Source organism: Sebastes umbrosus, chromosome 9, assembly GCF_015220745.1.
Source record: "Sebastes umbrosus isolate fSebUmb1 chromosome 9, fSebUmb1.pri, whole genome shotgun sequence".
NCBI classification, from domain to species: Eukaryota; Metazoa; Chordata; class Actinopteri; order Perciformes; family Sebastidae; genus Sebastes; species Sebastes umbrosus.
In genome coordinates, this window is record NC_051277.1 from 18,389,311 (window position 1) to 18,411,355 (window position 22,045).

At 41.1% G+C, this 22,045-nt stretch overlaps 2 protein-coding genes and 1 long non-coding RNA gene across 5 annotated transcripts in view; 1 reads left to right on the top strand and 2 right to left on the bottom strand.

Annotated features, from left to right (window-relative positions):
* flrt1b (fibronectin leucine rich transmembrane protein 1b) overlaps positions 1 to 2,902 on the top strand; it is a 34,507-nt gene extending 31,605 nt beyond the window's left edge. The window contains 5 exon segments of the mRNA XM_037779720.1: positions 1 to 965; positions 968 to 1,448; positions 1,450 to 1,508; positions 1,511 to 1,771; positions 1,774 to 2,902. Coding sequence (XP_037635648.1) covers positions 1 to 965; positions 968 to 1,448; positions 1,450 to 1,508; positions 1,511 to 1,771; positions 1,774 to 1,949 — 1,942 coding nt within the window. The 3' untranslated portion in view covers positions 1,950 to 2,902.
* macrod1 (mono-ADP ribosylhydrolase 1) overlaps positions 1 to 22,045 on the bottom strand; it is a 137,310-nt gene that overhangs the window by 103,066 nt on the left and 12,199 nt on the right. The gene's annotated exons all lie outside the window — the stretch shown is intronic.
* Positions 3,291 to 21,183, bottom strand: LOC119494109. Its single transcript, XR_005208125.1, has 3 exons — positions 21,170 to 21,183; positions 16,948 to 16,956; positions 3,291 to 3,997 (listed from the first exon to the last, which is right to left on the bottom strand). It is a non-coding gene; the product is annotated as an uncharacterized LOC119494109 (long non-coding RNA).

The following is a 22,045-nucleotide window of genomic DNA, read 5'->3' on the forward strand; positions in this document are numbered from 1 at the left end:
CAACCGGCTGAGTAACGCTGGCCTGCCTCCCTCGCTGGAACGCAGCACGTCCATACGAGTGATTTACCTGTATGCCAACCAGTTGGATGAATTCCCTATACACCTGCCGCCTTCGTTACGGGAGCTCCATTTGCAGGATAATAATATACGAACGTTACCGAGATCAGCTCTGGCCAAGTTACCGTTACTAGAACGTTTGCACCTGGATGATAACTCTATATCCACAGTTAGCATCCAGGAGCGAGCTTTTTCTGGGACTCCACGGCTTCGACTGCTGTTTCTGTCTCGGAACCACCTGTCAAGCATCCCTGCGGGCTTGCCAGCATCCTTGGAAGAGTTGCGACTGGACGACAATAGAATCAGCACCATCCCCACACATGCCTTCCGCGGGCTCTCCTCCCTGCGCCGCTTGGTCCTGGATGGGAACCTGTTGGCCAACACGCGCATTGCAGATGACACCTTTACCCGTCTCTCCAACCTGACTGAGCTGTCACTTGTCAGGAACGCCCTGCAGTCTCCGCCAGTCTACCTGCCTTCTGCTCACCTCGTGCGACTCCATTTGCAAGACAACGGGATGACTCACATACCACGGGGGGCGCTGGACGGGATGCGGCGACTACAGAGGCTGGACCTGTCAGGAAACAATCTGACCACTCTCCCACGAGGACTTCTGAAGGACACAGAAAGCCTGGAGCTGCTACTGCTGCGAGGAAACCCCTGGTACTGCGGCTGCAACCTTCGCTGGCTCCACGCATGGCTGCACAGCCGGGGGGCGGCGGTGACAGTCAGAGGTCTGACCTGTCAGGGGCCCGAGCCTGTAAGGGGCCAAGCCCTCAGAGAACTATCCTCCCTGATGGAGCAGTGTGAAGGTCCCCCTCCTGGTCCCAGTACAGGAATGGGGGTGAACCCGGCAGAAAGAGATGGAGGAGGTGAAGATGGTATTGGAGGGGGCCAAGCAGTGGCTTCAGTCCCCATGGCAGCACCACCACTGCCTCTCTGCTGGTCCCAACACAAGGCTCCCTCTTCACCCTGCGAGCCAAGCCAAGGCCGGGCCTTGTTATGCCTCTACCTCCCGGTGAAGGGGGGCAGGTATCTGGAGAGGCCCTGGAGCTGACTGTAAAACCTCTCTCTTCGGACAGTGTACTGGTGAGCTGGCTGTGCCCTGAGCCGGCACCCTCTTTCCGCCTGTCGTGGCTGAGGTTGGGTAGCAGCGCAGCTCTTGGTTCGATAACAGAGACTCTGGTACCTGGAGAGAGGAGGCAGTACCTCCTCACCCAGCTCACCCCTCGCTCCCATTACCTCATCTGTCTACTGCCACTACGACAGGAATCCCCTTTTGGGGGTTCCAGCATGGGTTCATCTCGAGTCGGCAGCATGGACACGGACAGTAAAGACTCGGCCCCGTCCTGCGCTCAGATAGAGACTGGAGAGGCTCTGGTCAGCGGGGGGGGGGTCGGATAAAGAGGGACAGGACTCAGAACTAACAGTCCTGCCATTGGCTGGGATCATAGGGGTGCCACAGCGTTAGTAAGCCTGCTGTTAATCTTTGGCATCTTCTGCTGGTATGGACAGAGAACAAGTTACGTGTCTGGGGACACAGGCACGTACAGCAGGGGCCGGGGGGGAAAAACTTACGATGACTATGTAGAGTCCGGCACCAAGAAAGACACTTCCATCTTAGAGATCAGGGCCCCTCCGGCAGGGTTTCAGATGACAGCTATGGCCCACCAGCCCCTGCAGCCTAAGCTGGAGGATGTCACCTACATCCACACCATTTTCCCTCTTCTTCCTCTTCCTCCCAACCTAACGGGACCTACCGGAGCACCCACGGAGCCGGCAGCCTCAACGGCACCATCCTCAGCCAAACCAGCCACCATCACGTCACTTACGGTACCAACCGTGGCTACAGAGAGGGTGGCATCCCCGACATAGATTATGCCTACACGTGATGATACAGGGACACGCTCCCTGAGCCACGAACGCCAAGCGCCATTTCTGTGATGACGACCCCTTGGCTTGTGGCCATTTTGTCCTTGGTTTTCCAAAGTACCCTCTGTGCCTCTGCTGGTTCAATTCTTGATTGGTTTGCTAAGTAGAAAAGACTGCTACTGTTGATTGGACATTGCTAATTGAGTGACAGAAGTCCTACTATACTCTACTACTGTATACTACATTATACAGCAGGTCCTTCTTCAGCGCTAGCTTATAGTTTATAATGGTTTTCTCTTTTGGATATCTCAGTGTCTTTCAAACCTACTGTTCTCTTCAGCTTCATAATAATACACAGTAACTTATTTGAGGTGATATACTAGGCTTAGCTGATTTAGCAGGAGATATATTTATAATATGAGGAAAAGGCACTTGATGTGTATAGAGATAGTCTCTCGTATCTCCTACCAACTGTAAGCTCTGTGCTGTATAGATAAAAGGGATGACAGAGGAGAAATCAATGGTTGTTATAACCCACAGATGACAATGCATCATGGTTGACATGAAAAGATGTGTTCCTAGCCCCTCCTTTTCCTCTAGTTTACTCCCTCCTTTTTAATTTTTCCTCCTTTCAGCCTCTTTTCTTTTTTTTTGGCTGAGGGCTCTCTTTCCTTTTATTCTCGGCTCTTGTCTTTTGTGGTGCCGTGAGCAGAGGACGACTTTGTTCTCGCCAAGGGAGCTGACAGCAGTGATAACAGTTCTGACAGAGACGGGAGACACAAACCACAGCATGGGGGAGACTAATGAGAGGGAGAGAGAGAGCGAGAGTGTGTTGTGCGGGGTGATGGATATAATGGAATGGTTAGAACAGAAAATAAGACAGGAGAGAGAGGGAGAGTGGGGTGCTGTTTTTGGGGATGGAAGGCCACAGAGGAGGTGTGTTGGCTTAAGGCAGAGAGCGAGGACAGAAAAAGGAAGATAAGTGAAAAAAGGGCGTGTGACAAATGCAGCGGGTGGGAGGGTAAAAAAGCAGACAAAGGAGAAGAAGATGGGGGATGGAGAAGGGTGCGGGCGGGGTAAAGAAGAGGGGTGACAACTGGAATAATGTGACATCATCATCCAAAAAATGTCTCAAGTGTTACCTACAGTGTATCCACTACTATCACTACTGCACTCAGCAAATACCTGCTGCACACGTCCTTAAAGGACTGATCATTTCAGTTTCTTGTGATCATTTCCCTTATGCATCATGTATCTTCATCATAACACGGACCCGTTTACAGGCCAATGTTTGTAGGACAACACAAGGAAGACAATCAAATAATTACAAAGAACCGCAGGACAAATGAGTAGCTGAGAAGAACGGCTATTAAAATATCCCCATCAGAATTAAGAAAAAAGGCATGTACCCAATTTCTATTGTGGTCTGGTCTCATTATTAAATTACCTTTGCAAAGGATGTGAAAGATCCTAATCGCACATCTTATAATAGTAACCCATTATCATCCAGAGCCTGGATAAACCTTCTTCATTGTAAAGAAGTTTTTAGCAGGCTAATAATGTTTGGGTGGGAAGTCAGAAACTATTCTGTCTAATTCATTTGTTGTTATAATTCACTCATAACAATCTATGTTTCAATCTCATCAAAAAGTTGTGGTTGTAACTGTTTTATTGGTATTTAAAGTTAAAAAACAAGGAGTAGGAGTGGGCAATATGGATAAAATCATCAATCATAGTACATGTAATTTTATCTTGGGTATTTATATGTATTGGGACATAGTACTTGGGATACAGTATATTGATTGGGAAACTGATTATAGATCAAATTATAGTAATTCATCACATTGATGCAAAAAATCTAGGGTTGTCCTCGACCAAAGAAAATTTTAGTCAAATAACGATTTTACGATATTGTCGACAAATCGATTAGTTGATTTACATAAACTCATCGATTAGTCGTCAATCGTTAAATTTAATAATGTAATCGACAGATTAAATCATTTAATCGACAGATTGTAAAACTGAGTTTCTCCACAAAGAATCAGTGAGTCATTCAGCATGAAAACGACTAATCGACTAAAGAAATCTTAGTCAACTAAGACAAAAATGACCGATTAGTTGATTAATCGACTAAGAGGGGGCAGCCCTACAAAAATCATATGAAATTCCAATGTTGCCATAAATTAGTTGCTTTTTTATTTGTAACAGAATGGCCGTATACAACCAGACTTCCACGAAACTAAACGATTAGTCTATTAAATCAATCCACAGACAATTAATCTGCAACTATTTGATAAATGATTAATCATTAAAGTAAATACTTTCTAAGCAACAATGCTAAATATTTCCTTGTTTCAGCTTCCCAACTGTGAGTACTTCTTCGTCTTATGTGATGGTAAACTGAAAATCTTTATGTCTGTTGGATGAATCACGCAATTTAAAAGAGCATCACCCCCCCGGGCAGTAAATTGTTGTGATTGACATTTTTAATCAATTAATTGAAACGATAATTAGGCAGATGAATCACACAGCCACACAGATCTGTATTGTCTCTCATGTATCTGTCATCATATTACCCCATCCTACAAGAGGGCATTTAATTTGGAGTATTTGGAGTCAAAGTAAAATTAAAACTTGAAATTTCAAACTTGCTCAGATGCATTTGGTGATGAAAAGTACGTGTTTATTGGGCAAAGTTTAAACAAACACAAACAGTTCCATTTATTACAACATTTTTCTTTTAAATTCTACTGAATAGGAAACTTCTTGCAATCCTTTACTTAAGTCGCCCGTTTTATAGTCCGTAGTACAGCATACACACAGTTGTGTGAACAGCGATCACAGCCTGAACTGCGACACTGTGCAGTTCAACAGACAACACAAACATGTAACACACTGCATGAAAGAGGAAGCAGCACCTGCTTTCTGTCTGCCTCTCACTGACCCCAGTAATACACTTTAAGGGAGGAGGAACTTCAAAGGAAAACGCTAACAAACAGCAGAGATCAAAAGAGGAAGAGGAGAGGGTAGAGAGAACTGAAGATTGACGCCGTAGAGGGAGGGATGGTGATGAGTGAGCTATATATATATATATATATATATATATATATATATATATATATATAGAGCCTGTAAAGTGATGAAACCCATTCTTACTTTCAGCAGCTCTCTTTCTCTTTTCCACCCTGTGTTACTGTGTACCAGGAATATTGGACGAGCTCTGGTGTGGTTTCTTTAGGGGTTATTTGCTGCATTTGGTTTTTTTTTTTGGTTTTACTTTTTCTTTTTTTTAAGAGCACACTGAAGCTTCCTTTCATTCTGTGCAGAAATCCTTTTCCTTTAAAAAACGTCACCCTCAGATGTGATAATAAAAAAACACTCTTATGTATAAACATAAAAATGGGTGCAAAACGCTATTCCATTTATCGTCTTTTTTTTCTACACAGATGAATAAAGACTCTTAAAAGGAAAGTAGTTACGTGAGTTCTCTTTGTGTGCGTGCGTGTGGTGTGGTGTGTGTGAGTGTGTGCTGTGAGGGGTTCCATTAAATCTGAACAAAGGCTGGAGATACGAAATAATGCACTGGGGATGGCTTTAAAAAAATAAAAATCAATAGGAAGCTCAAGATTATTAATATGATTTATGACGAGACGGAGTGGACCTCGTTAAATCACACACACTGGATGAATACATCAGCTGCTCCAATTCAATTTGGAGGAATCTCCGGCCCATGTGTCTTTATCCCGAGACGTTTGCGTGTTATAGCGTGTTTGTATGATTCGCCCAAGCGGCATGAGAAACTGTGTGTGTGGTTTTCCGCTCTCTGCTCCTGAGGACATGCCTCTCATTCTAAGTGAGTGCTAATACTTGTGTTAGCATGGATCAATATAACGAACGAGGGAGTGTATAAGTGTCCATCTTAGAGTAACTGCCTGCGTTGGGTGTTTGTGAAGGAGAGAGACTAGAAATGTACTTTATGTAGATAGAAGATGGGTAGATGGGTCCTTGTACTGTCTGTGTCCTGAGAGGGAGATAAAAGGAAAAAAATATGAATGTTTTATCTAAAGGATTCAGTGATTATGTGTCTGCGATGCAGCTGTTACCGCCACGTCTGTGCTCTTACCGACAATGCCCTCAGTTCTCATCCGTCATTATGGAGGCCTTTCACTGTCGCAGTCCATTATCTAGCGTCAAGCCCTCCAGCTTAATTATTCTAACTCATATTACACCCAACAAAAAGATGTATACTCAGAGACTGGAGCACATATCTGTTGGGTCTGACATTCACTGCAACAAATGGGATCAAAGTGGATTTTTCAGATATGCCTCCATTGTGTTGCCTCGAATAATATTCAAGATATCAAACATACAGTCTTCAGTTTCAATGCCTTTCCTTTTAATCCAGTGTATTATACTACTACTATAATACTTTGTCTCTTTAACAAATGAGCTGAATTCACCGATTGCCATAAAATGGTCAGTTGCATTTTAAACTCCGAGCTCAGTGTTTTCTCCACCACAGGGCTGTTAAGAGTGATGTAAAGCTGCATCGCACGATAAAGTGGCTTCTGGGGTTTGCATGCATTATAAGCTTCGTAGCGAAAGGTCAATGTATCCTATAAATGCATGCATTTCGGGAGAAGTATGTATGTATGCATATATAAATACATAAACATTCCCCCGCTATGCACAACAGAATGATTGTTGTAGCGGGCTCAGTTTTAAAGTTAGAGTGAAGATGCGGCATCATATGAAACTACAAAACGTAAAGAATCCATTGGTACCAACCACGTCAAAGGGGTCCCTTGACCTCCGACCTCAAGATATGTGAATGAAAATGGGTTCTATGGGTACCCACCAGTCTCCCCTTTACAGACATGTCCGCTTTATGATAATCACATGTAGTTTGGGGCAAGTCATAGTCAAGTCAGCACACTGACACACTGACAGCTGTTGTTTGCCTGTTGGGCTGCAGTTTACCATGTTATGATTTGAGCATATTTTTATGCTAAATGCAGTACCTGTGAGGGTTTCTGGACAATATTTGTCATTTTTTTTTGTTTTGTTAATTGATTTCCAGTAATAAATATACAAATATATTTGCATAAAGAAAGCATATTTGCCCACTCCCATGTTGATAAGAGTATAAATGCTTGACAAATCTCCATTTAAGGTACATTTTTAACAGATAAAAAATGTGCGATCATTTGCAATATAATTAATTAAATATTTCAATCGATTGACAGCCCTACTATAAACATCAACACACGTACGTGTGGTTCAAAAGGTCCATATCTGAAACACACACACACGCATGCTGCCACATTTGAGACATATTTCATAGATTTATCCTCCCCCTCAGCTGTAAATCCAGCTCAAGACAAACATATGAATTTTAAATCAATCATAAAAGTCGTCGTTGATGGACACAAACCTGTACACCCGCGAGAGACAGGGGACTTGTGGTCCCGGTGTACACGACGGAGCTGGATAACAAACACTGATATGTTTTCTCCTCACACACACACACACTGTAAGACATACCTCAGAGGTATGAACTGATCCAACAACAACAAAACATTAAGCTGTGGTGGTCTGGGTTCCTCTGTAGCGATGGATGAGAGGACATCGCTGGAATAAACAAGGCAGAGAAGAAACTAAGACAGCCCTCCGGGGGATTATAACAACAACCAAATGTATGAATGAGGCTGTCTATCAGAGGGAGAGTCACTTTGGTGCCACTGCAAGACGCCTCTAGTGAAATGGAAGAAAAAATAAAAACTTCAGCCATAACCACGCTGAGAGCGTGTACAAAAAGATAACCAAATTGCCCTTGTACTGCAATTGCCCTCTATTCAGTTTCCTTCAATTGCCTTTTGTGTTTTTTATCTTTTAATTTAGCTTAATTATGAGCCTTTATATCACTGGATTTTTTTTTGTAACCTTGCTTTTAGGAAAAAGAGCATCTGAAATTGAAGAAAATTAAAAGCATTTATGACCTCAAGTTGTCTCGTTCTCTGTCCGAGACTGACATTAAAGGTGCAGTGTGTAGGATCTGGCGGTGAGGTTGCAGATTGCAACCAACTGAATCTTCTCCCGTGTGCCAAGCATGTAGGAGAACTACGCGGCTGACGCGAAAACGCATCTAGAGCCAGTGTTTGGTCCAGTGCTTGAAATTGAAAACAAGACTCGGTCAAAAGCGAGTATATGGCTGGACCGTGTACGGTCAGTCTGTGAATTTGTGGCTAAATTGTTACACAAATAGTCAGTGGTCATGTCACTAGGGGACGCACTGCTCCACTCAACTGGCCATTCAAGCGGTGACGTACCCTATCGTTGAATGTACCTGATTGGTCCCTGGTTTTCAGTTTGCCGTTTCAAACAGGAAACAACATGGCGGACTGCTGACAAACTTTCTGTTACTCCGTCTAAACAATCCACCAAAATCCACTTCTGAAAAACATTTTAAGAAAGAAATAGGCGATGCCGCTGCTGAATCTCGATTTCATTTTAGAACTACATTACCTAGTTTCACAGCTCGGTCCCAAGTTTGTGAGCCGGACGCGGCCAATGAGGAAACTCCAACACTCGGCCGACCAATTGTGTAACTTCATCACTCAGTCAGTCACTCAGTGACAGACTTTTGCGTTTGTAGAGCTGACCCTCTGCGATCCAGCCAAAAATAAGTGCCAGTACTCTCTTATTCAGATGTTGGCGTGTGTATCGGCCGCTATCATCAGTCTCTTGCGACTTATTCCTGCGTTTATTTCTTTAAGCACGTTATACTGTGTTAGTTATAATCAGGTTTTATTGCTATATTATTATACTTGGGCTATGCATCTTCTTTAGTAGGCCTATAATAATATAGGCAATAATATAATAATATTCCAACTGGAACATCATAGGGTTAAGGTGGTGTGTTTGTACGCAGTGTTAATACTTAAAGTGCTTTCCTGTGATATTTGTAGCCTATAGTATCACTCTATAATATATTATAGGATGTCTATAGGCTGGATTCAACCGCAGCCACACAGGCAGGTATACATGCAGAGCAGAGCTGAGGTGTGTGAGCTCTTCATTCAGGTTTTAGGAGCAGTGTCTCAGTCAGGATGCTCCTTTCATATTATACACAGACACAGTCTGAAATTTATACAGTGAATAAAAGATACGAGGAGATATTGGGATTGGGGGTCCTCCCTCAAGAATTTTTTTTTCTTTTTTGCCTTACAAACTATGCAATTTCACATCATTTTGGACCATTATTATACTACTCATTAAATTATTTTTATTATTTATCACAGCCTTCATCTGAACATTCAATTATTCTGGAAATGTTTGCCCTGTAAAATTCTATAAATCAAAATTTCTAAATAATGCTTCATTAATTATATTGTTCACAAATTAAAAAAAGTTACGACGAACAGTTCAGTTAATTATTTTACAAAAAGGACATGAACATAGTATTGATAAATAACGGAACCCTCATTCTCACCCCCACTCCCCCCGGGCCGTGCGTCGGCTCGTCCAGATGCTCCCCGCATAGTTTTTATGTTCATACGGTTTATGAGGTACGGCGCAAATACACTGGCGCTGCGCCGTTATGAATCTCCCAGAGAACCTGATATGGAGAGAGCAGAAAAGAGTACGGACAGCTTGCGAGAAGTGTCGGTTACGCAAGAAAAAGTCACAGTAGAAGAGAGTAAAATGAAGAAGTGCAGGTACTGCGTATCGGTGAGTACCGGCCCACTCAAGCACTGGTTTGGTTTGTCCATTCTGGGCTACTGTAGATACAAGACGGTCGGCTCCGTGTGGAGTATATGTCGATAGAAACAGCTCATTCTAAGGTAACGAAAACAAGATTCTTATTTTCAGGTGATTTATACACTGAAGACGTATTAATATTCTGCCAATAAATCCCCCTAAATGCTGCACACTGTTCCTTTAAGTAAACAGTTGATGGATTATTTTTCTTTACATGATCAGGCATTCAGTTTCATCTCCTGCCTACACGAGGAAACCGTGAAGAGAAACAACCTCTGGCTGTGAAGCGCTTCAGGCGCTGAGCTCCTGCTGGATGGGGGTCCTCCAGAGCTCTCAGCCTTCCGTCGTGGTCGGCTTACTGCCCACTCTCCGGGGCTCTGCACTGGACCACACTGAGACCGCAGCACTTGTAGTTATGGCAACTTGTGATTTCTCTGGAGTACCGACTCTCAGCCTTTCTTCAGCAGAGGTAGACGACATCACAGCCAAAAAATAAATGAATTCCAGGAGCACAGTAAATTATTCATTAGTTGGTTGAAAATGCCACAGAGTGGATTGTGATCATAGCAGAAGTCCAGCGCACACACAATGTGCTGCTGGTTCAAGGACGCCCCGTTTAATGATGAGGAAATAGAAATTTAAAAAACATCGACAAATATTTCACAAAATAATGGAATTAACCATTAATCAAGTGTAAATTAAGGAGCAAAATTATTTTACTGCTCTCTCTCCAAATAATGAACCTGGATGGCGGCAAACAATTAAAAAGTAAAACAGGTAATGTACTATTTTTTCTTTTTCATCAATAAATCCCATGAAAAAACCCAGCAATGAATGTGATGTGCAATATATTGCAATATATTGCGATAGTGTAAGCAAGGCAATATATTGCGATATTTATTTATTTATTTATTTTTAGTATAAAGAAGACACTGTCACATGCATAAAATCTGAACAATCCAACATCATAGCACTACTTTTTGTGCAATCTGAACCACTGTCTCCCATCTTTGCATGTAAACTGTTAATTAAAAATCAACAGGTGTTTCTGAGAATTGATACAGTATTACAAAGCATAATATCGCAATACTCACATGTATCTATGTTTTATCACACCCCTACCAAAAACTGTATAAATAAATACCCGATAAATCAGAGTTAAGGCGCCAACCAGGAATGCCGTCCCGAGTCCAGCCTGGGGAGCTTTGTTGGATTTCATTCCCAATCTCTCTCCCCTCATTTCCTGTCATCTTTTACCTGATAATACAGGCATGTAATGCCCAAACAATACTAAAGAAGAAAAAAAAAAATGTTGGCCGATGTTAGGCCATAGGAGACAAATCATATCGGCGATATGAAGAAAGACATTGCAGAAGACAAAATGCCAAAAATACTGTATGTTTTAGGTAACGTAGATTACTTCAAACATACAGCGTTATTTTTTTCACACCAAAAAATGTCCCGCTCAGTAATTAATCAAAATTCTTTAAAAAAAAAAAAACAATAAAAGGTATTCTCATTAAAATATTTGTGTGTACTCTATCTGTTTACAGTTTGTGAAAATGATGTGAATTTTTAGACCCTTAAATATCTCCTCGACAAATCCACTATTTACTCCTGTTTGAATAACATTCACTAAAAACTACAATTACCATCATTTTCTGGAATTATTTGGCCTTTTTTATAATGAAAGTAAAATAAATTTGTGACCAGTTTTTAAAGATTTATGTCTTAAGTAGAAATAAATCGGCTTAAAGAAGAGTGCCATCTAGAAGTCAAGTCAAAACGAGACGGATGTATCGTTGGTTTTGGTCTTTTTATGGGATTTGTAGGCAATAAATAAAAATATAGAAAAACACCTTTAACTGTGCAGAACTTGCTTCATCATAAGCACATGAAACCAGTACCTTTAGTATAATATTAAGTTTAACATTTAATAAAATGACTCACTATACACCCACACAGTACTGTGCAAAGATTGACAACACACACGTGCACGCAGATAAGCAGCTCATGCAAGTGCAGACGACGAACCATCACGTTGTTGATCTTGCAGAAGGACACAGAAAGCAAAGGGTGCAATAAATCTTTCCACTGCTTGACGTTACTGTGATTGAGGTGTCCTTTGTATCCCAATGCATCACGGTGTCCTTGACTTTCTTTTATGACAGAAAAAAATTCACTTTGCTTTCAGTTTACTCGTCATACATCAGGAACCAAACATCAAATTGCAATTTCAGGGATAAATATTCTTCATTTTTAATCATTAATGTGTTGAAAGTGAATTGAAATGAGCGCTGAAAACAGATGTTTACCAGGGGCTTTAAAAATATTATGCTTTGATTAACTGGAATAATTAAAATAAAATGGCACGAGTTGAACAGATTACAAGTTTAAAAGCTCATTAAAATGTGTAGCTATGATTATAATTCAGGTAAATCTGTGGCAATAAAATATACTGTATATTATAGGCGACAACCAGATGTTCATTCTCTCTTCTCCGGACTTGTATCATCATTAGAAAACTGTACAGGATGAGGACCTTTTAACTACATACACTACATCCACCCCTCCATGTCCCACCTTTCAGCGAGCATCATATACTACAACCGGATGCGCTTGATCGACCCGTCCGTCGGTCCGGCTCTAACGCGGTCCATCCGTTCCACCCGTGGACAATGGCGACAACAGGATAAGTGGATAAATAGTTCCTATAAATAGTCTCGTCATTGCAGCGGGCGCCACTTCACAACAACGCCTGATAGATCGCAATTACAAGATGGTAATTGTGTGCGGTGTGTGCTCGTGTGTACTCCCCGTACGTGTCGTGTGTGTGCGATTATGTGACAAAAGCATCGTCTGTGATGAGGACATGTGAGCAGACAATGAGGGCCTCTTGTATTTGCTGGTGGAGAGAGGGGAAGAGGACTCAGGGTTAGATTAAAGCCCATTTTGGAGGTTACAATGATACATCCTTTGTACTTTGTTCACTAAGCTATGATTACAAAGATGAGAGAAAATGGAGGCTTATTGTCAGGCTGCATTACACTTTATTATTCAAATAGCACTGCCTACAATGAGGATAATCTTCCCCCAATGTGCTTTTAATTTCCACATCTAATTTCTTCTCCGTCTTGTGTGTCTCAGCTCTAGTCAACATTATTTGCACAGCTGGTTCGGAGAAACACGGCTGGATTCAAATGTCAAAAGTCTAAATGAAAAACATCAATCATCAAAGGTTGATAAACTCATTAAAAACAGCCATTCATCAGGTGACTGTGGGCGCACTTAGTGGGCCTTTTTTTTTTTTGGGAGCTGCTCAAGTATTCGACCTGAGCAGCCAAGGAGACGAGGACTTTGGACGCACAGCCAAAGACTTAATGCTGGGCTGATTACTGCCGCTTAAAACCAATATTTGGAAAAAGGTGCACTATTATTGTCATAAAGACTTGGGAATGCAAACGATTATTGCTACTCTAAGGAGTGCACTAAGTGAGACTGCACAGAAAATTGAACTCTGACCTACACAAGAGAAGACATGAAAGTTTGACAGCTGGCAGCTTTACAAACGGCACATTACTGTCACACAGTCAGAGTTCAAACTCAGTCAGCCATTTTTGAACATCAAACGAAGTCGGATCATCCAACAGCATCTAAACCACAGATTTTAATAGTCTTCTGTTTTTACAGCTCTGCATGGACTGACACCAGCTTACATCTCCGATCGTCCTCCGTCTCTATTCTACGGCCAGACCCATCAGACGTCTCGGACCAGTTACTCGTTACCATTTCATTCTCCCAGTTAAAGTCAGAAGGCTCCCAGATCGTGGAATAGGTCAGTGGTTCCCAGCCTTTTCTATCATTGAGTAACAGTACAGAACAACTGATAAACAGTACAATTAACCCAAACAGTGAACACAATAACTGCAGAAAGGTTGTGTAAAAACGAAGCGATTTGGATGAATTTGGAGCAGATTATTTCCTGTGATTATTGCATCGGAGCTTTGCTGTTATTTTTAGGGACTTTAAAAACAAATCTCTGTCTGTATTATGTATTTCTTTGAATTTTTAACAATCATATTTATTTTTTGACATATTCAGAGTTTTCTTCTCCATGACGTTTGGCCCTTGTTCTATTAGGTCTTTGGTTGTTTTAACTGCGTACTTTTAAAACATTTTTAAGTTTATATCTTAAATAATAATCTAAACTTTAAAAATAACAATTTCATTTTGTTTTCTTCACAGAAATAAAATTAAAAACTGAGATATGGGCCAACTATATATTTAAAAAAAAAAAAGGTTGTCTTATAACATTTAAAATCAAGACGGCCTAGTGGGGGTCGGGCCCCCAGAGGTTGGGGATCAGTGGAATAGTTTATTCCTCACTGTCAGATCGTCCTCCTCTATCACCACAACACACATTAAACATTTAAATGAAAATGACGGGTATTAATAGATTACGACGGGATTTTTACAACCCTGTCCGTCAAAATGATGGACAACGCAAACACTGATTCAGACAGACAGTTTGAGAAAAAATAATGTGTTTTTTGAACATTAAAGCACGTAAACATTATCTACTAGAAACCCAAAATGCAAGTATGAACCTGGAAATGAGCAGATGTCCCTTTAAAGTAAGCACTTTGTTCACGTTTCACACTTCAGTCACTGGTTGTGCCTTTGAGAAGAGACTCTCCAAAAGTGTGCATTGTAGTAAATTTATTGTGCATCGACAACAAAGTCACGAAAAAGACCCATGGTTCATGGACAGAGATCAGGAAGGCAGCGGGACGCCATCAGGAGGAGGCGCCTTCAAGTGTGGCCATTCAGTATCCTGAAAATCAGACTGAACTGCCGTTGCACTTCTTTCATTCGGCCTGACATCGTGTTCATGTTGGAAGATTTCTTGTTGGGAGAGGTTACGCTCTAACCGATCAATAGCAAGTGACGAATCTGTCTGGCCAACGTAATTTCCAGTTGACTCGGAAGCTATAGTGGCGGTTGCCTGTAGCATTAACTAACTTTACATTTTTCACAAAGGCCGAAGAAAAGAAGATTCAGTTGGATGTCGTTGGACGTCACTTTGTACAATCTAGTTTATTTTAAGAAAAAGGTGAAATTCCCCGTCCATCCAGCTGTGAGACTGACAATCTTTACCTTTACCACTAAACTAAATCCAGCAACTGCTTCCCCTTCAGCACCTTCAGAAGATCGTGTCCAGGTTGTCCAGGAGTCACAACGCTGCGCAACAAACCACCACATCTCGAACGTGAGCAATTGCCTTGATGACAGAAGCTCTGACGGGCCAAGTGCTGATGATCAAGCTGACTCCTTTTCTCTTTTACTCCTCCTCATTCACTCCATCTCCTTCCATCTCCCACATCGGCCCAATCAGGCTAATGAGGCTCGCACTTCCTCCATCCCTTCCTGCTCGCTAAAGTGGCGATTGATTGGAGGGGTGGGAAAGCTTTTAACAAGGGAGGGGTGGGAGAGAAATAATTAGCACGAATGAGCTTTTCTGCAAACTCCTTCAGTTTGGCTTTTCCATTTTCCGTTTATTTACTGACCTGGACAACATTAGGGATTAACTCTCCAAGGGTATGTTAACTTCTCAATGTCAGGGTGTAAATCAATCTGAAGCTGTAAACCGAGGCCCGCCAACGTCTCGCTCGTCTCGGGTCACATCCCTGCGATGATGTCTAAATGGAAGCGGTAAAGAAATAGAAGAGATGGAAATGTACTACGAAGAATCGTAGCTTTTCTCCAATCTTCCCACTCAAATTGAGACACAAACTGGACATCAGAGCATCCCGCGGAAACTCGGGCACTGAACCTTGAAAGCTCAAATTTTTCAGTGCAGAGAGAGCATTAATGCCGCTGCCCAAATGACCAGTAAAGTGGTCTTTCTGACAGTTGTACCGTAATTAATTCAGACATATCTGGACTGGAAAAACTAGAGCAGCAGCACTGTCTGAATTCATGCTGCAGCCAATTCACGGAGTCACTTCAGCCTCCAAACTTCGCCCGTGGCAAAGACACAGATCCGAGAGGACAGAGTGGACATAACACGACTTCAGTGCTGTGATGAACGTCTAGATTTAAGCTAGGAGCAGGCAATGTGCATGTTGAGAAACCTCAAAAAAGTACTCGAAAAAACTAGCAGAAATCTACAGCTGGACATAAAACAAAATGTCAGTCACAAACAGAGTTTAAAAGCTACTTTTAACGTGAATTTGAAGCATATAGAGTCTGATTCCTCACAGCGGTGAGCCTTAGATCGTGAATGAAATACGCCTACAGCCTTTAATTTACTTTGCCATCAAAAGTGAACCACTTCAAGTAGGCGTGGAAGAGCAATTCCCTATTCATTTGATATGTATTTTTAAATCATAAGGAGGATTAAGTGAAAAGCCTGAAAACAAATACAGAGAAATTACTATAGCTTAGATATTAGCTCTCTTCAGAAGCAATATTACTGCACAGGGGCCGTGGTAATTATAGCAAGTATGTTTCCTCAGTGACAGGCTACTCTACTGACATTAAAGAATTTCAGTTTTAATTTCACACTAACGTGTCTATAAAGAAACTTTTTTAAAACACACATTCTTCACTACAGAAGAAAAATGTTATATTCAAGCACATTTGTGATTGAGACAGTAGATGTGTTCAGACATTAAATGCAGTAACTTAAAGGTCCTGTTATTACTGTCTGTGGCTGTGAATCAAAGATGACACCCACTGGTTCTGGCCTATAAGCCACATGTATTAATCAATTATGCTTTTATTCATTTGACTGAAAATGAATCAGTAAAAAATTTGATAATCAATTGTGATTTTTCAAGCAAAAATGCAAAGAAATTACTGTTTCCAGGCTCAAAAAAGGGAAGGTTTCCTGCTTTTCTTTATTTGACATGATAGTGAATTGAAAATCTTTTGGTTCGGGATAAAACAATCAGCTCAACGCCTGCAGAATAAAAAGTGAGAAAGACCGCTTATAGTGGGCGGGTGAGGAAGTGGATGAGGCCGAGAAACACACGACTTTTAACCAGGAGACCGCGTTCGAGACCAGTGTTTCGTTTTGCAAGTAACGTTAGTGACTTTTGTGACATGTTTTCCATACTTGTGTTATGTTGTTTCCGTACCTATTATACTTAGTTTACATACTTATTTTAAGCCCAACCATGACGTTTTTTTGTGGTTTTATTGCCGAAACCTAACTGCAGACGTTACCATAATTCAGTTGCGTATAAATGACACATAAAAAGCCTAAAATGCATCCTCATGACACGCAGAATGCCGTTGTTATGGCGTACTATCTATCCGCCTTCCCATGAGACTGGGTTGATCTACCAGTTCCTGATATCTGTTTCAGTATTTTGCCCGTTTGCCTGTGGTCCTCAGCTCGTCCCATCACTCCCCACTCACCTGATCTCTACCTGCCCTCGTTCCTCTAATCAGCTCACTCTATAAAGCTCACTGAGGGGATTGATCAGCCTTTTGTTTTAGCGTCCAGCCTTCCTGTCCCACCTGCCTGTTGTTGTGACCATTTGCCTGCCAACCCTCTGGCTTTGTTGACCTGTTTAAACTGACCATCAATGGTAACTAAATGAGAACAGTTTCCAGATACACATGTACATTTTAAGCTGTTTTCTATTATTACTCCACTACATTTCAGAAGCAAATATTGTACTTGTTTTCTTTACTTTACTCCAATACATTTACTTTAAATTTACATACAAATACATATTATTAACTTATAAATATGGTACATTATTGTACATTAAAATACCTAATATTATATAAAGTAGTTAAAATTATTTTAGCCTCACCCAGCAACAACATTTAAATGTTGCTAATTAATCAGTAATAATAATAATGCAACAATTGCATTACAGCTGCAACAATTAACCAATTAATCGATTACTTGTCAACTATTAAATTAATTGCCAACTATTTTGATAATCCCTTAATCAGTTTCAGTCATTGTTTTAGGAACAAATAGTCAAACTTCTCTGATTCCAGCTTCTTAAATGTGAATACTTTCTGGTTTCTTTCCTCCTCTATGAAAGTAAACTAAATATCTTTGCGTTGTGGACAAAACAAGACATTTGAGGACGTCACTTTGGGCTTTATCGAGAAAATAATCAACTTATTAATTGACAATGATTTTACTGTTAATACTTTAGGAACATTTTGCTTCTTATACTTTTGTACTTTGAATGCAGGATGTTTACTTGAGGTGGAGTATTTTTACAGTGTGGTATTGCTATTTTTACTCAAGAACAAGATCTCAATACTTCTTCATCCACTGCTGACCCTCCGCTAACGGACTTTGTTTTTCCCTTCAAACACAGTAAACTTTGTTTCATACTTAAGTCCATTGCCAACGTGACTTTGCGTTCTGGGAACCTGCAATGGATATATTTTATTATTTTCTGACATTTTATTGGCTGATAATGCCAATTGCCAATCGTTGATTGCCAATTAATCTGCCGAATGTTTTGAATCAACAAAACATTCGGCAGATTAATCGATAATGAAATGAACTGTTAGTTAGAGGCTGTAAGATAATGAAAATGATCTAATTCTGCACTAAAAACCTTCCACAAAAAAAGCATAGCAGATTTTTGCTCAATAAATAAAACATTTTTCATAATCAATGTAAACTTTTCAGTATTCTTTGAGGTGCACCGTCAGTACTCGACCCTGCCTTTAACCCTGCCACCACTGCTTACTGCTGACCTCACTGTGATTAAAATCCATACAGATCAGACTCAGGTGCATTCCCCCCCCCCCGCACACACTCTTTTACTGGCTTTAATCCTCCATCCACTAAAAATAAAAGCAGGTCTCCATTTGTCACACTCTGCTCAACGCCCACCGCTGTAATGTCGTCCTGGTTTAGTCGCTGGTAGCGCGGTGAGGTGGTCATAGCACAGCTAAGATTTGACAGCACGTCATATTTACTCCAAAACTGAAGCAGCCAATTTGCCTCAGTAAGTGCGTGTGTGTACAGACAGTTGACGGGCATATTGTGAGAACGTGTCCATTAGCGTTGCTTCACAAAACACACAGTCAGCAGCGCAGTGGGGATACTGCTATAGGAACTAGAGCTAAGGAAGTACAGTTACTACGGCGGGGAGAAGCAGCGCAGCTCAGGAGGGATCTGAAACCTGTTCTGCTTCATAGCAGCAGCTCATTTTACTTTCTGAGTAAACAACACAACTCTAAATTAATTCATACACAAGCAGAAAGGTCGGCTGAGATTTTATCTTCCTTTAATTTAACCGCCCCCTTATGCATCAAAACACACACACATAAACACACTCAGGCCCATTTCAATCTGTGTATCTGTTTTGAGGCTTTCTACATATGTAAAATACTTGTCTGCGATGGCAAACTTGGTGTGACATTTTGCATCTTGTAATATGAGCACGTCCTAAGAGGAGCTGACAAGAGCTAGAGGGTGGATGTATGGTAACTGCAGCACAGAGCGCACACAGTGTGGCGGCCTGTGGGACCTCAACGGTCTCCGTTCTGGGCTCTCCATCACCTCCTCTGACCCCCGTTACTACCAGGGAGGCTGGGTGGATCACAACAACACGTCCCTCCTGATTAAAACCTCGGATAAGTGACTTGATGAAAAAGTGGCAGCCATCTGAGGATGAAATGCAGCCTTGAAAACATTAATTCCTCCAGCAGGAAAAAAAAAAAAAAGATGCTACAGCTGGCTACAACTTGATTATCCTCTAATAAGTGCCACACGACGTGCATACTTAAAAACAAACAGACTATCAACAGCTTAAGCGCTGAGACCGCAGTAGATACTGTGGCATTCAAAGTAGATCTGTGACAGAAATCACTTAATCCTTGGCCTGATGCTGGAAAATCCCTTATAAAGTGGTTAAGCATGCGAAGATTTCCACTCTCTGTCCCCTATTACTCCAGTCAAATGAGGAAAATGCAGCTCAGGTGAGATTGGAAAAACAATTTTCGCCGCTCTGAAGCAATTTACAAGTCAGGCCTGACAATCTTCCATACACGCTCATAGCAGAGTGGCGAAAGCATGCATGTCTGCCAGGCCGATTTTGGCGCTAAGCTCCACTGACAAAGCCAGCTAAGAACCAGTGAAGCCTTGCAGAAGCAGTGTGTCGCTGTGCCACTGTAGGGGTAATGCTCTTGTGAGGGGCTCTACCTGCAGAATCGAGGGTTCGCCTGTTTTATCCTCTTAAAATCCCCACACAGGATCACTGAGCACATCTCTCTCACCTCTCTCCTCCAGCTGCTCTAGTCGATGCCCTGCTGCCTGTCTTTCTGGGTGCACTCATCCATGCCTTGCCAACGCCGCGGCCCCTTCATCCTCTATAACATAACCCCCGATCCACACAACCGCAACCCCCACTGCAGCTATCGGTCATCATCAACCACGGACTTCTCTGGAATCAATAAAAGATGCTCCACCGCTGGGTTGAATTTATATTGCACCCGATGGAAGCATCCAAGCTCAAAAAACACTGATGTTCAATAATTGATGCTTAGCCTATCCTCATACAGTGCATATTGAAGAGGTGGGACCAAGTCATTGTTTTGCAAGTCACAAGTAAGTCTCCAGTCTTTGCACTCAAGTCCCAAACTTTGAGTTTCGAGTCCTAAACAAGTCATAATGCGCTTTTCAACAAATGTGATACCATTTGAACAACAGAGTAATTGGCATCAAATGGTGCTCAGTAATGTAACATAAGTTCCTCATAGTTTTCTCCTGCAACTTGATGGAATTTTGACAGATTGGGTCCAACAAAGCGGATCTGAGGAATTAAGTGTATGATAATCAAATGCAAGTCCCAATAATATTCACCAAAAATAAAGAGTTCAACAAAAAAACACTTCAGTGATTCAGCAATAAACAACAAAAGATAGAAATTCTGTTTGTTCAGTTCAGTTTTTTCCCGCATGAGTAAATTCAACTTTTTAACGATTTATTGGTTTCAGATGAATCTTTACACTTTACATAAAGTGAGATAATGTCAAAGAAGCTCTGATTATATCAGACTTTATCACAGCGTGCCACCTCCACTAACATCAAGACATTCAATTCTGTTAAATATGACAAAGAAAATGAGTAAATCCTCACATTTCAGAAGCTGGAATCAGAGAATATTTAGTGTTTTTGCTTGAAAAACACCTGAAACAACAAAACGATTATCAAAATAGTTGCCCATTAATTTGACTAATCGATTAATAGTTTTATCGTTATACAGTAGAGCTGCGATGATTAATCGATTAGTTGTCAACTATTAAATTAATCGCCAACTATTTTGACAATCGATTAATTGGTTTGAGCTTTTAAGAAATACAATTTTTCTGATTCCAGCTTCTTAAATGTGAATATTTTTCTGGTTTCTTTACTCCTCTATGACAGTAAACTGAATATCTTTGAGTTGTGGACGAAACAAGACATTTGACATTTTATAGACCAAACAACTAATCGATTAATCAAGAAAATAATCAACAGATTAATCAACAATAAGAATAATCATTAGTTATAATACCCATTACACTGCAATACAATACTACACCACATTTTCTGAAATTTTACAGACAAAACTACTAATCAATTAACAAGAAAATAATCAGCAGATGAATTGATAATGAATATAATCGCTGGCAGCCCTAATGTTTGAAATTAGACGTGAAAAATTGGAGTCGTGTTCAAGGACGAGACATTTAAATGTCGTAACGCGTTCACAACAGCAGTTTGTGCCACTAAACCAACTGGAGCGAGGCAGCGAGGAACCATCACCTGACAACTCAAGCACCAGGAGTAACCAGCGACGGCAGTCGTCAAACATCTGTCAAGCAGTCAAGAAACACTGTGTGTCAGAGGACGTTATAAAGAAGGTGAGCCCGAGAAGACAGTCTGAAAAATTTTTACATCCTCAGAAAAACTTTCCGCAGAGTTCCCAAAAACAAACTGCTTGACAGGAGCGAGTTGAAAATGTGACTGTAAACAGAAGTAATGCTGCTGAATAACAGTCTTTATTCAGTTCAAATTGTGATTTTATGCTGACGTATTTTACTGAAGCAACGCAATTTAAAAATGTGAATGTTATTATTTATTGATTGATTTACTGTATTTTATGTTTACTTAAATGTGACATGTATTTGCATTTTTCTAGAGCTGCAACTAACGATTATTTTCATTGCCGATTAATCTGCCGATTATTTTCTCAATTAATCGATTAGTTGTTTGGTCTACAAAATGTCAGAAAATGGTGACGCCCAAGCCCAAAGCCCAAGATGACGTCCTCAAATGTCTTGTTTTGTCCACAACGCAAAGATATTCAGTTCACTGTGA